Below are 13,877 nucleotides of genomic sequence, written 5' to 3'. Positions count from 1 at the left end.
ACGCCCTCGGGGCCTTCCGCCCTCTCAGGACACTACCCTGAGCGAAGCCCCCAGTACTGGCCAGACGCCGCAGCTCCCCAGGACAGAGTGAGGTGCAGGCCGAGGCCCACGCAGCGGCGAGACAGTGGGGATACGGCCCAGAGGAGCCCAGCACTTGCAGCCACACAGGCCTCTCGACTCTGATGGACATGTCACCACAGAGGGAGCCCCAGGGCTGGGCCCCTCACCCAGAAGGTGTCACCACACAGGGCCCCTCAGCTGACCCATGAGCACAGGGCTGTGTCCCCAACAGGGTCTCAGTGTGGAAAGAACTCACTGTTCACCCGGGCCAAGGAGAGCAAGCTCTCCCCTTCCGTCCGCCTGTGGTGGGGGCGGCCTCTCGGCCACATCGCCTGTCACCCCGAGTCATGCACAAAGACCCGAGAACCGTGAAGAGAATCCTGATGCTGGGACATGGCCAGGGCAGAGGGCACAGAGAAGAGAGCCGCGGGGCCGCCCAGGAGCGGGTCCCTGGGAGGCGCTATGGAAGTACCTTGAGGTCCCTCCGCTCCAGGTGCAGGAGCTCAGAGCCCCGGATGTCATGCCGCGTGAAGATGTCCTTATACTCACAGAGACTGAGGTGCTCCAGCCAGGCAGCAACCTCCTCTGTCCCCCAGAGGTGAACTGTCAGAGACGGAAAAGCACGAGTGCAGTGAGTGCCCAGAGCCCTGCACCGGCAGGCGGCAGCCGGCACCCAGACGTGCCAGCAGCCAGCAGGAGACACCCAGAAGCAGGCACCCATCCCCGAAGCCACCAACGCGGCCCCAAGCAGTGCAGAAAGAGGCAGGGGAGCCACCCGCTCTCAACGGGCGTGAGCTGCAGGAGGAGCTGGTGTCTGTTCCTGCCGGGTTGGCCATGAGCCTTCGGGACATTTCCCCCGTGTCCTAGGAGGGACCAGACACCACCAAACACGAGGGAAACATCCACGTGACTGGGCAGCTGATGCCAGCCTTCCCTCTACCTTCTGGGGGTTCATTTCACTTCCGGCCCAGAGCAGGAAGGGAGACACACAGAGATTTCATGTAATCAGAGCCACCATCATTAAAAGAAACCCAATTTCTGGACAAACATGCAAAGAAGAAAAATCAAAGGGAGCTCCCCGTCCTGGCAGCAAACGTCAGCCCCAGATCGAGGTGTGGGGCCGCCCAGCAGCGAGAGTGCTGGGGACAGCTGTGCTCAGGACCAACACTTGGGATGGAGATCTGAAGCCCCAATTTATTGACCCAAAAGAAAAATGTCCTTTAATACCATTTCCTATTGATTTCACCGGCCACAATCATGGGGCCCCGCTTGCCCACGGGGGCGGGGGGGCGGGGCGCCTGAATCAGTGGATCGATTAATGGGGACCAGCAGCCCCTCAGAGGAAGCAGGCCCAGCGTGTGAGCTCTGTGTCTGTCCTGTCACCTCTGCTGTCCTCCTCCCCATCTCGCACCCCCAATCTCGGGCAGGCTGTCACCCAGAGTCTGCACGGGCAGTAAGTTGAGGGCAGGGAGTGACCACGGCCAGGAGCCAATGCCAGGCAGGAATGCAAGGGGGCAGCCCTGGGGCCACAGACGGACGGCTTGGTGCAGGCCAACAGGGCTGTGGGGACCAGGCCGGGGCCCAGGAGCACAGGAGAGACAGCGGGGCCGGGCCCCACGGCGGGCAGCCGGCAGAAGGACAGAGGAGGGTACCCGGGGCTCCCAGGAGGCTACGCGCTTCTCTGTTCCTGCTGTTTTTCTCCTTCTTAAACTTGGTCACGAGGCGGAACTTCCCACTGCGGCTGCGTTTGGAAAGATCCAGCATCACGTTCTGCAGGGAAAGCAAGAAACACAGGGGTCAGACCCGGACGCACCGAGGCCTCAGTCCCACCTCAGAGGCGGCAAAGATGCCTTGTCCCCAGACTCCTTCATTCTTGCCTTTTCCCTTGATTTCCAGTCTGTGTTTACTGTTCATTTTTAAGGCCTTTAAAAGTGGTTTCCGTGATCACAGTGTCTATTTTCACACTGCTTTTTCGTGTTATAACGTGTGTTTCTCATGTGACTAAGCCACCTCGTGAAGGTGACGTGAACATCAGTCCATGCCGTGGCGATCACTAAATCTTCTCCCACTGCCGGGACTCCGAGCCCCTTTCTAGGCCAAGCTTTGCCCGGCTCTGCCTCTCTCCTCGCATCTACCCCCCGAGGCGGAATCCTGGAGGGTGGGTGGCAGGGACGGGCCCAGCCCGGGAGCCGCAGAGCCAAGGAGGCCCTTCCGGCCGGCCTGTGCACCTTCTCTCCTGCGACACAAGCACACATCCCGAGATTGTACAGTGCGTTCACAAACACAGCCCCCTTCCCTACATGGCAAGGGTGCGGTCGACTCCGCCCCCACCCTGACCCCTGCACGGTCACACTTCACAGCTTACGAGATGCTTTCAATCCACCAGGGACATCTGGTCCCACTGAAAACCACCCCACAGGGACTTGCACTGACTGCAGCAAACCGAGGGTTCGGAAGAGCCGAGCCTCACGCGGGGAGCCTCACGACCTCCTACCAAGGGCGCGGCATCGTCTCTACGTTTCGTACTAGGGAGGACACTTCTTACAGTGACGTCCTGCCCCCGGTGACTGCGGACACCTGTTCTCACAAATGAGAACACCTGGCGAAATCATCAACTCCGACGGCTGCTCCATGAAGGCCCTTTAGCTCCCGGGTGCCCGCCGGGGGCGGGGGGCCCAGGGAGACGCGCTCCGACGTAACTGAACCAAAGCCCCGGCCTGATGTGTCGCCTTCCTCTTTCCAATGCGTACTCGGTGTTAGATCCATCTGACCTCTACCGCGGGCATTCATCCATCCCCGGGACGGGGAGACTAGACGGAGGCTATTGACACACCATCCTCCTCCGTCTCCCCTGCCCTTTGAAAGCAAACTTCAGACATCGAATTGCTCCACCCATGACTACTTCAGTACGCAACCCGAAACTCTTTAAAATGTAACCACAGCCCTGGGACCCCACCTGACCCCGCCATCGGACCTAATGACTTCATTTGTATCCGATCTCCCCAACTGTTTCAAAGGGTCTTCTCATAGTTGGCTTGTGTGAATCAGGACCCTAACGAGGTCCTCAAGTGGCACTCGGCTCTTGTGGCTCTCGGTCCCTCCCCGCTTCATTCACCAGGAGAGAACCAGCCATCTGTCCTGAGACAGCTCCCGTTCTGGCTCTGACCACACGCCCCCCGCCCTCCCCATGTGGACCTGCCAAGGAGCTGGCCAGCTGAGTCCATGAGGATGTCACAGTGGCACTGTCCTCTCAGTGAATCAGACCCCTACTCCCCCACAGGTGCCCCCATCCATTGATGAGCTACCTAAATCCCATGTTTCCCCAGGGGATGCAAAATGGCCTTTTAATCTTTCTGTACTTTCTAGCTGGAATTCTTTTTTTTTGTGAGGCAGACTGGCCCTGAGCTTACAAACACTGCCAATCCTCCTCTTTTGGCTTGAGGAAGATTGTCGCTGAGCTAACGCCTGTCCCAACCTTCCTCTATTTTGTATATGGGATGCCACGACAGCGTGGCTTGACAAGCAGTGTAGGTCCACACCTGTGATCCGAACATGGGAACCCTGGGCCGCCAAAGGGGAATGTGCAAACTTAACCTCGATGCCACTGGGCCGGCCCGTAGCTGGAATTCTTTTATAAGAATGTCTTTCATCAACTATTTGATTTAAGGAAATTATTTTTGTGGATCCACTGATAATACTGAATTTGGGAATCAGATGTGCTACCTTTAAAAAAATGAACTGTTTGAATCTTCTGGAGATTTGTTTCACAATAATGTGAATACACTTAACAGTACTTGAACTGTACACTTAAAATGACAAAGATGGTAAACTTTATGTTTTTTACAATTAAAAAAATGAACTGGAACAATGTCCCTCTTTTTCTAGTTCTGATACTACTTCTTATATGTAGAAATTACATATTCCTTGACATTTTTCCTTTGGAGGTAATATTTAGATTATTTTTTCAAGTTGTCCTGTGGCTATTCTTTTTAAAATATCCTCGGACATCAATCTGTGTAATTTAAATTTTTCCTGAAAATTTTTTAAATTTTGATGAAACTATTGATTTGCTAGCATTTCTTTGAATATAATGATTTAGTTTCTTATTATGTTTCCTTTATCACTTCATTTTGCTCATTTTTTCCTTGATTAGATTTGCCAAAGGGTAGTTTATTTTTCTTTCTTTCAAAGATACAGACTTAGCACTTTTTTTGGCTTTCGAATAAACGATTTTCCTATTTTTATGCTGGCAGAAACGGGCACCATTGCCTCCCAGGTTCCTTTCTCCCCGTGTACTTCACCCCGGTCTCTTCCCTTGCCAGGGTGAGGCTGGGCCAGGACCCCAGAGGGGGGAGCGCCGAGCTGGAAGGCAGCCCGCAGAGGAGGCTGGAGAAGCCAGGAGCCCTGGGCCCAGGAGCACGTGTGGCTCTCCCTGCACTCCCAGGACAGCCGGCTGCAGTTTCTGGCCTCAGGCTCCATCAGACAAAGGTCTGCAGTCACACTGCCCCGGCCCTCCCTGCTTGGCCGAGGCTGCAGAGGACTTCTGGTCCTGTAACTAAACCCACCCTCGGGTGCCCTCTGCTCAATTTCCCACCTGCTGCTGCAAGAACTAACACCTCCACCGTCTCCCCAGGCCACCCCAGCAACTCCAGAAACCAGGCCACTCTGCGCATGGCTTAGAGGGGGCAGCAGGTCAGACATCCAGGAGGACTTGGGGTGGTCTGTATTTGTTTCCTTGGCACCTGTACGGCATTTGGTGATATTTCTTTTGAAAACATTTTTAGGCTTAAAGTGTTGCAGCCACAATCCTGTGACATAAGCTTTTAGTACTAAGACCTGAAAGTCCCAAACAAGTGGGGTTGCTTGGTGACGTGCAGCCACGCACCAGGCCTTGAGTGCGCACTGCAGCTGCTGCAGCTGCCTGTGAACTGAAGAAACTCTCAGCCCCCTGTATCAGAGGGAATCTGCGTGGAGGAGCTGCCAGCGCGGGCGGGCGGGGGCGGGGCGGGGCCCTGGCTCGCAGGGGCCGCAGCTGACACCTGGGACCAGCTGCTCCGAGTTAGTCCCTGAGGCTTCCTGGTGGCCTAGCACTGTGGTCCCCAAACTACCCCTGGAAAAGAGCCAGCTCGCAAGATCTCCAGTCCATAGCAGACTGGGACTTTAAGGAATAAAATAAAATAAATTACTAGGAAAATGAGACCAAAAGGTACATACAAAATACAAACCTCGATTTTTCATCATTTTCAACAGAAATAAAATTTCCTATCAATTGCTTAAAAGACCCTAAACTCTTCCTCTCAATTTCTGTACTATCGGTTTTCCTCTGTCATTAGTGCTGGTCTAGAATAGGCTCAGACTTTGAAACGTCCTGCAGGCAACAGAAGAGAAAGCACATTCTCTCTACAGAGCACACACTTCTCTCCGTAGAGAATCGTGACACATTTCCGTATATACATATTCTTTCAACTTTCTTCCGTTCAGACTCTGTGATACGGTTTGTTTTACGATCATTAATCATGGACTGAGAGTGATGGCTCACACTGCAGTCTGGTTTCTGTCACTCTCGTTTCAAGGAGTTTTTGCTTTATATATTTTATGCATGTAAATTCAAATTAAAATTTTGGGGGTAATCACTAAAAGAATAAACAGTACGTATTTCCAAACTAGTGGAGGAGACAAACAGAATTGTGTGGGAGGAAGGAACGACTCATCAATCAAAAAGGAGAAATTAAAAGAAACAGAAAAAGTGGGGAAAATGGAAAGCATAAAATATGGTAACAATACATCTAAATATATCAGTAATCACAACAAATGTAAATAGACTGAACTCTCCAATTAAAACAGAGTACCAGACTGGATAGAAACCCCCAAATTTAGCAACATGCTATTTATAAGATAGACACTCCAAATAAAGCTTGAAAAGTAAAAGTATCAAAAAGAATATACCAAACAAGTAGACTTGAAAATAAAAAGAATTACTAAAGGTCTTTACATAATGATAAAACCTATATTCACCCAATAACATAGCCTCAAAATACATAAAGCAAAAATGTGCAAAACCACAAAGATAAATTGAGACATCTGCATTTTCACGGTCAGAGAGTTCAAGAGTAATTGATAGATCAAGAAGACTTTAAAAAAAAACCCAAAAAACCCCAGGGGGCCGGCCGTGTGGCCAAGTGCTTAAGTTCGTGCACTCTGCTTCGGAGGCCCAGGATTTCGCTGGCTCAGATCCTGGGCGTGGACATGGCACTGCTCATCAGGCCATGCTGAGGTGGCGTCCCACATGCCACAACTAGAAGGACCCACAACTAAAAATACACAACTGTGCACCGGGGGGCTTTGGGAGAAAAAGGAAAAATAAAATCTTAAAAAAAAAAAAAAAAACCCAGTAAAGACTTAACGATGTAAATAACACAACTGCATACGAGGTACATTTATAAAAATTAACCACCTGCTGGGCCATAAAGTCTCAACAAATTTCAAAGGACCAGTAACATATAAACCACCCCCTCTGAACACAGTGAAATTCAGCTAAAAATCAATGACAAGAACATACTTAGAAAAAAATCTCATACATCGGAAAATAAACAGATTTTTAAACAACTCATTTAGATGATATGTTACTTAGACTGTTATACTCATCTTAAGACTTTGTATAATAATAAATTATCCTTTACCAACATAAAGTGATCCTCTTTTTATCATTTATTGCCTTAGCTGTTTTTTACACTAATATTTTTATATTAGTATTGTTTCTCTGGCGTTTTTAATGTGTTTTCTTGAAATTGTTTTGCTTTTAATCTCTCTGGTTCCTAAGTTTTTATTGGGGGTACGGGAGAGAAAACTGAGTCTTGTGGTGAGGATATGGTTAGATTTCTTTTTTAACACAATTTGAGAATAATCTGCTTTCCAAGGGAAAGCTACAGCCTTTTCTATTTTATTTTCATACTGTTAACCACATCTTTACTGATTTCTCATTTTCTGTTACAATATAGATTACATTTTTTGTCTTCTGTAGTGATTTGGAAAGACATAAATCTTTTCAATTCTACTAGAAACTACCTTGACGTTTTTAAAAACATCACTGACTGTACATTTCTCTAATTGTCAAAGTCAAGGTCTTTTTTAACCTTCTTCCACCTTAAGAGGGGGAATTTAATGTGCTTTCACTCTTCTATGCATGTCCTCTTTCCAGCCTCCCCACCTCACTGTCCTCTTTGATAATTTAATCTGGAATTATACAGCTATGTTATTGTTAAATCTGTAGAATAGTTTATATATTGTTATTTTAATAATTTTCTTTTAAAGCAAATTTTTTATCATATTTATAATTATTTAACCAATTTTGATTGGTTGGCCTGGCTTTTCAAACCAGTGTCCTCCTTTCTAAGCTGCTGAGTTTTGCTGCTCAGCTGGAGGCCTGAGTCAGTGTCCAGGCAGCGCCTGCACCTGTCGGCAGGGCCTGTGTGTCCAGAGAGAGGACGCCGGCCTGCTCCGCCCCCTCTGCCCACAGTCCTCACATGGAGCGCGCGCGCGGGCGCCCACCGTCCGTGTCCAGCAGACAAAGATCCACCTTGCGAGGCTGTGCTGCCCTGGGCGGGCTCCGCTCCCTCCCTGAGAGGTAGGTGGGCTGGGGTGTGCTTTGTCCACATGCTGCCCATGAAAACTGACATCCGACCAGCACGGCTCCTGGGCTCTCCCGCCTGCTCTAGCCCCAGGTGCAATACGCCCACCCGTCTGTCTCAGCTACAGGATCTGTGGCAAGCTGGGGTCTCTAAGTGCGTGTAAAAGGAAAGTGGGACTGTGAGTGGCACACACCAATTCTGTCCCTGTCGACAACAAACTCCCAAGAAGCTGCCGTCCATCCGAGCGATGTGTCTCCACTGGGGGCAGACAGTGCGGCTGGGCTCAGCCTTCTTTCTACCCACTTCCTGTTCGGCCTCACAGTTCTGTTTGCAAGGGCAACATGCGCCCGTGTCATCAAGGGTGGTTCTCAACACCAGCTCCCGGCTCCTTCCTACCTGCCGAGGTCTGTCTCCATGCCTTGAAGGCGTTGTAGTAGAGAAGTCTCGAGAAGTCATATCAGGGGCTGCATGACTGTCACCATCACAACCCCAAAGCTGCACAGACCACACTGACTGCAGGTGCTGCAGGAAGAGCCACTGTGCCAGGGTGCCCGAGCGGAAGCCCTGGGACCCACGTACCTCTTCGTCACCGGGCTCGACGGGCTGGCACAGCCAGGGCGTGTCCGCCAGCTTCCTGAGCTGCTGGTCCATCTCCGCGAGCGCAGCCCCGAGCCGCTCCTTCTGAGGGGGGTCCAGCTGCTGCTCCGGCAGGGAGGGAAGAGAGCCGCAGCTGGTTACGAGCATGGAGGCCCGGGGCCACAGCCACGCCCATGCAAGCTGCGGTCCGCCCCGGGGGCTGCGCTCGTCTCACCGAGTCACAGAGCACCGGCTGAGGGGCCAAATGCAGACGCTCCCCTTCTAAGTAGTGTCGAGCGGGAGAACTGAACTCTCCTTTCATAAATAACGAAGCAAACAAGCTTGTCTGAAAACAACACTAGCAGGGCTCATACTCCACCTGCCTTAGTTTACCTGGGGACCCCTCTGTCAGAAACGGGGACAGGAGCAGTCTGCCGGCACCAGAGTGCAGGACACACTGACGCGGCAGCTGTGACATCTCAGGACAGCGTGGTATTTTGGAACGAGAGCAGAGGGTATGGAAACTAGACTTTGGGGACTATCCTCTAGCCTGTGATCTTTAGCATGTCACTTCGCCTCCCTGGCCTTCCTTGTCCTCATTTTTTAAACCAAGAAGGCTGGCCAGGCCATCTCTCGGGTCTCCCTGTTCTAGCTTCCGCGATTCAGTAAGACCCCACGGTCCTGCTTTCCCGGGGCTGGCCGAGTGAGGCAGGGCAAGAAGCTCTGCGGGGCTGGGAAGGGCCCGCCCGCCTGCCAACGGTGCACAGTTCCACCCTGCGGACTTCTAAGGCAGGAGTCTGTCTACAAGGACAAAGGCGCTCCTGACATAGGGGTCTGACCTGCCGGAGAGGGCGTGGTTGAGATGTGGCCAGAAGGGTTTGAGTGCCAACCACTGGTCAGCTCAGACAGCCTCTGAGGTCCCTTCCAACCCTGCGCCTAGAATTCTGGACTAAGACGTGCCACCCTCCGTGTGACCGCGGCCACCTCACACCAGCGAGGGCTGGGCCCCTCCGCTCACCAGGGCCATCTTCCCGGCCAGCAGCAGCTCCGTCTCGCTGCGCAGGGCTTTGATGTTACTGACCATTTCCAGGACGAAGCTGCAGTTCAGCCCCTGGGAGGAACCAGAACAGATACGCATGTAGCAGGTCCGAGGGCTCCGCGGGTGCAGAGGAGCAAGACCTGAGAAGCGCAGCACCTCCATGGTTCTGGGCTTGCCGTACACTCGGTCCATGGACTTGGAGCTGGCGTTGACGGCGTGGGCGAGCTCCTGCTCCATGTCTTGATGGGACTGCGCAATCTCCCGGATGCTAGAGAGAGGGACATGGCACTTTCAGACCACGAAGGGGCGGCTTGTGTCGTCACCTCGCCTGAACACACGCCTAGGCTCAGCCCCGAGGGCTGACGCGGACCGTGGCTCGGCCACGGGGACCTTGCCGACAACGCCGTGACCGACGGCAGACAGCAGAGGACTGACGTGGGAAATGTGATGTCCAAATCCAAGTTTTTCTAGAAACTCGACCAGAGAGGAAGAAGCCCAAAATGAGACTGACAACTCGTCAGACAGCAGCTGGGAAGCAGCAGTTTGCAGGCCCGCTGCGTGGAGACACCACCTTGGAGGGAACTGTGCCTGCCAAGCTCTGTAAGTGGGGATGGCAGGACCCTCCTCTGGGGGGACAATCCTGGTTTAACAAGCAGCTCAGACCCCGGGACACAGCCCCAGGCAGCAGCCCCTTGTCCTGAGGGACCCTCGCAAATACCAGGCGGGGACAGGGTGGACCACAGCGAGAGCCGAGAGTCAGGGAAGTGGGCTTGTCCTGACCCTGGGGACACAGGGAGCCACAGACGGACTTTAAATAGACAACGACATGGCCAGTCCAACCTTCCAGCAGGCCATAGGGCTGCCACAGGCTTTGAGTGGACAGACAACAGTAGAGACAGGAAGCAGCGAGAAGCCTGTTGCACAGCAAGGAATTGGATACATAGTTGAGAAATAACGTCCTCCAGCCAGGTTACTGACTGGGTTATGGGGGAGGAGCTGGTTGGTGGCCTGGGCGTGGAGCAGAGGTGGTGCCAACTACCTGACTCAGAACACAGTGCACAGGACATGCTCACAGAAGGACGTGGGGCCAGAATGGAGACACTGAGCATAAATGCCTACAGGGCACCCGGGCAGCTACTGACCTAATGCCCAAGAGCCTGATGGGTGGGGAGAGGGTGTGAGAAGGATGGCATGGAAGGGCACGCAGAGCCCACGGTGCTCCCGCAAGAGCAGAGGAGAGAGCAAGGAAGAAGCGGAGGGGTGGTCAAGGTGCACAGGTGGCGAGCGGCCTCGGGGCGGGAGAGCTGAGGCAGCGGGTGGGCGCAGATGAGAGAGAGGCGGATGGCAGATGAGGAGGGTCGCGATGTGGCCACGGAGAGGGCAGGCTCAGCAGGCTGAAACGATCTCGCCAGAGTGAGGCCTGATGGCAGTGGACACACAAGGTGGTGGGGAGAAAGGACAGCGGCAGAGCGGTGACCTCCATGTGGGAAGGGTCACAGTGGCTCCAGGAGCCGCTTCTTGAAGGTCGAGTAGAGAGGGAAACACCTTTGGCTGTTCTCTCTCTTTTTTTTTTAAATAACCACAAGGTTCATTTTTTAACAACAAATCTGCTCTCTAGAATAAAGTAAAGGCGGCAGTAAGGGGACTGTCCTTCCTAGGAATCCAGGCACGTTTTAACACCTACGAGCTGGCTCTGAAACAAACCACAGCTGAGGGCAGGCAGGAGGCCTGGCTGGGCCTCATGAGGGAGGCAGGCCAGCCAAGGAGATGGAGGGACTCGCGCCTGTGTCCCAGCGGGGGCCCAGGTGCCCTGGGGGGAGGAGGCGGAGCACACGGGAAGGAGAGCCCACCTGTGGATCAGCGCTCCCGCTGCCTGCCCAAACTGGTCCATCTGGGTGGCCTCTTCCTCAGACAGGATCTCCGGGTGCAGAGAGAAAGACGGAGCGCGAGGCAGTTCACACTTCTGCTTGTCTTCCCAGGACTTCAGGGTGTTCTCAAACGCCTAGGGCACAGGAAGCGAGCATTACATTGTTGCCTGCGCCCTCGAGAGGGGAGCAGGCACCTGCCAACAGCAAACACTACTGGGCCGCTGCGGGGTAACATCTACAAAGGGAGGCAGAGTTCTCCTTTACGCTGGGGGAGGAGGAACGGTCTCGGAAATAGCAGCCCTGTTCACTTAATCTTTCCATCTAAAAAATCAAATTCCTAGAACAACACATTAAAAACCCCAGCTCTTCTTGCGAAAGGGGCACGGTGTGCCAGCAGGCGAGCACTGGGACCCTGCGGTTGGGGCCCCCGCCAGCAGCCCTCCTCACCCTGTCTCTGGTGAGCGTCTGTGCCCGGTTCTTGTGGATGATCCGAATGTACCCCGGGGGCTGGATCCAGGCCTCTCCGTCCACCTGCACAGGGACGCCCTCATCCCCCAGGATGGAGATCTTCACCGTGCGGCACTGAGCAAAATCACAGCTGTTACTCATGCACCGAGCCGAAGCAAGGAGCCTTAAGAAAGGGGCCTTCCTGTCCTGCGCACCCCCGCATACGCCGGCAGGCCTCAGGGGACGCCGCGCCCACAGCCGCCTCTCTGTGGTCACAGCATCCCTGTCCGGGCATAGCTCATGGAACCCAAGGGTCTGTCCCATCTGGCCCCGTCCCTCACCCAGCACTGCATCTGTGATCACAGTGAGAACTCAGAGGCTGCACAGGCCCGGTGTGGGGACTCATGACAAGCAAGAGCCGCCAGGTCCCTGGGCGCGTGCACACCCTCTCAGCACAGAGCAAGCACCCACTGAGTGGCTAACGATGCCCATCCCTCTGTTTGATGACAGTACTGCCTAAGAGTTAAAACTGACATGTAGGCAGCCTCCCAGGACCGACTGGTACAGCAAGGGCTGGACCACCACAGCCTGGGGCTCGGTCAGCTGGGCGTATCAGCCCCAGAGTCTTTGTGCACGAGAACACCACCCACCTCAACCCACAGACAAACCCTTCTCCCCAGGAAGAGAGGACCCCTGGTCCTGTCTCCCCTCCCGAGCTGGGCCTTAGAGCAGCTGGGCGACGCCACACTTTCTCCCCTGGTCACACAGGCTCGGACTCTGTTCCCAGACTCAGGCTGCCGCTTCTAAAAGCTGCAGGCACAGGGCCAGTTCAAGCCGGGCCCATCTCGTCTCATCCCACGGCAGCAGGAGGGGTCAGGACACAGTTGGGACCCAGAGAACACCAGGCAGGGAGCTCAAGGGGGACAAATCAGCCCCAATTTGGGAAAGTGGTTTTCAACTGTCAAATACAGTGGCTGAGAAGGGGTTCTGGACCAGGAGGCAGGGCGGTGGGCAGTCCTGGAAAAGCGCCCATCCTCCTGTGCTCTGTGCACCAGGAGGGTGCAGTCTCAAGACTACGGTCTGGGCCAGGCCGCCTCCCAGGCCCCTCCCTGCTCCAGGCCCAAGGCCAGTACCTGGGCGATGCGGTGATGCTGCAGCTTGATGACCCGCGACACAGCCATCTGCATACTGCCAAACACCGCGACCACCTCCAGAATCTTGTCATCGAACGACGGGGCTGCAAAAGTCTGAAGGGCCACCGTCAGGGCTGACCTCTGCTCCCAGTTCCCCAAAACATGCCCCCACATGCGGTGCTCTCAGTCGGGGCCGCTGTGGTGGTTAGAGCCAGCCAGGCCCCCACGAGGCGGCAGGGCACCCTAACGGAAGCAGCAGCTACGGGCAAATCCACTACTGAAGGGGCTCCTGGCGCAGATCCTGAAGCCAGCTGCCCAGCATCAAATCCCGGGTCTGCCACTTACTAACCCTGTGGCCTTGAGAAGTTCCTTCCCTTCCCTCTTCCTCAGTCTCCCCAGCTTAAGACGGGGATGACCATGGCATGTTCTTCACGAGGTGGTTAGGAGGTGAGAGTGAATACATGCACGGTGCTTAGAAGAGGCCGCAGCAGATATTAAGCGACAATTAGTGTTAACTGTCTTCATGAGCTCTTACGTACAGAGGAAGCCACGTCCCTAGTTAAAACCCATCAATGCCTCCCACGGTTCTTAGAATAAACTGCAGCCTTCCTCCCAGGCTCACACAGCCCCACAGGAGTTCTAACTGCCCTGCACTCTGCCCGCTGCACACGGCCATCGGCGAGCCCCCGCCATGCACCATGCCATGTCTTGCTGCCAAGCCTTCACATACGCTGTTCCCTCTGGCTGGAACAGCCTCCCCACTTCTCCCCTCCCTCCACCTGGCCTGGCCAACCCCAAGTCATCCTTCAGGTCTCAGCATAGACATCCCTTCCTCCTAGAAGCCTTCCCAGACTGCCTCAAGTCGGGGTCAGGCCCGACTTCTTCATCACACCTATTTCTCTTACCACATCTGTGCTGCTCAGCCTCCATTCTCGTGAGCCGGGGACCCCACCTGTCTTGTTCTCCACTGTACCCCTACTGCCAGCACAAGGGAGGTGTTCCACCCACCCCTCCACGTCACGACAGAGCACCTGAGAGTCGGGGCCTGACGTGGTGGACACTCCTTGAAGGGGCCACCTCTCTGGTTACTGCCCCACCGAGCCCACACCACCCAGCACCCATACGT

At 54.2% G+C, this 13,877-nt stretch overlaps 1 protein-coding gene across 11 annotated transcripts in view; it reads right to left on the bottom strand.

Moving 5' to 3' along the window:
• Positions 1-13,877, bottom strand: part of DGKD (diacylglycerol kinase delta) — a 109,304-nt gene that overhangs the window by 2,320 nt on the left and 93,107 nt on the right. For 8 of the 11 annotated variants that reach the window (XM_023642614.2, XM_005610725.4, XM_070269501.1 and 5 more), the window contains 8 exons: positions 12,752-12,865; positions 11,619-11,753; positions 11,154-11,305; positions 9,460-9,571; positions 9,283-9,375; positions 8,268-8,387; positions 1,713-1,830; positions 533-663 (listed from right to left, as the gene is read on the bottom strand). In XM_023642614.2, the coding sequence (XP_023498382.1) occupies positions 533-663; positions 1,713-1,830; positions 8,268-8,387; positions 9,283-9,375; positions 9,460-9,571; positions 11,154-11,305; positions 11,619-11,753; positions 12,752-12,865 (975 nt within the window). The remainder of the gene's footprint in view (positions 1-532; positions 664-1,712; positions 1,831-8,267; positions 8,388-9,282; positions 9,376-9,459; positions 9,572-11,153; positions 11,306-11,618; positions 11,754-12,751; positions 12,866-13,877) is intronic. The other 3 variants (XM_023642615.2, XM_070269500.1, XR_002808523.2) reach the window with 2 other exon arrangements.

The sequence above is a fragment of the Equus caballus genome, chromosome 6 (assembly GCF_041296265.1).
Source record: "Equus caballus isolate H_3958 breed thoroughbred chromosome 6, TB-T2T, whole genome shotgun sequence".
Lineage (NCBI taxonomy): Eukaryota > Metazoa > Chordata > Mammalia > Perissodactyla > Equidae > Equus > Equus caballus.
The sequence above is the reverse complement of the archived record's forward strand: the minus strand, read 5'-3'. Positions and strand labels throughout refer to the sequence as shown.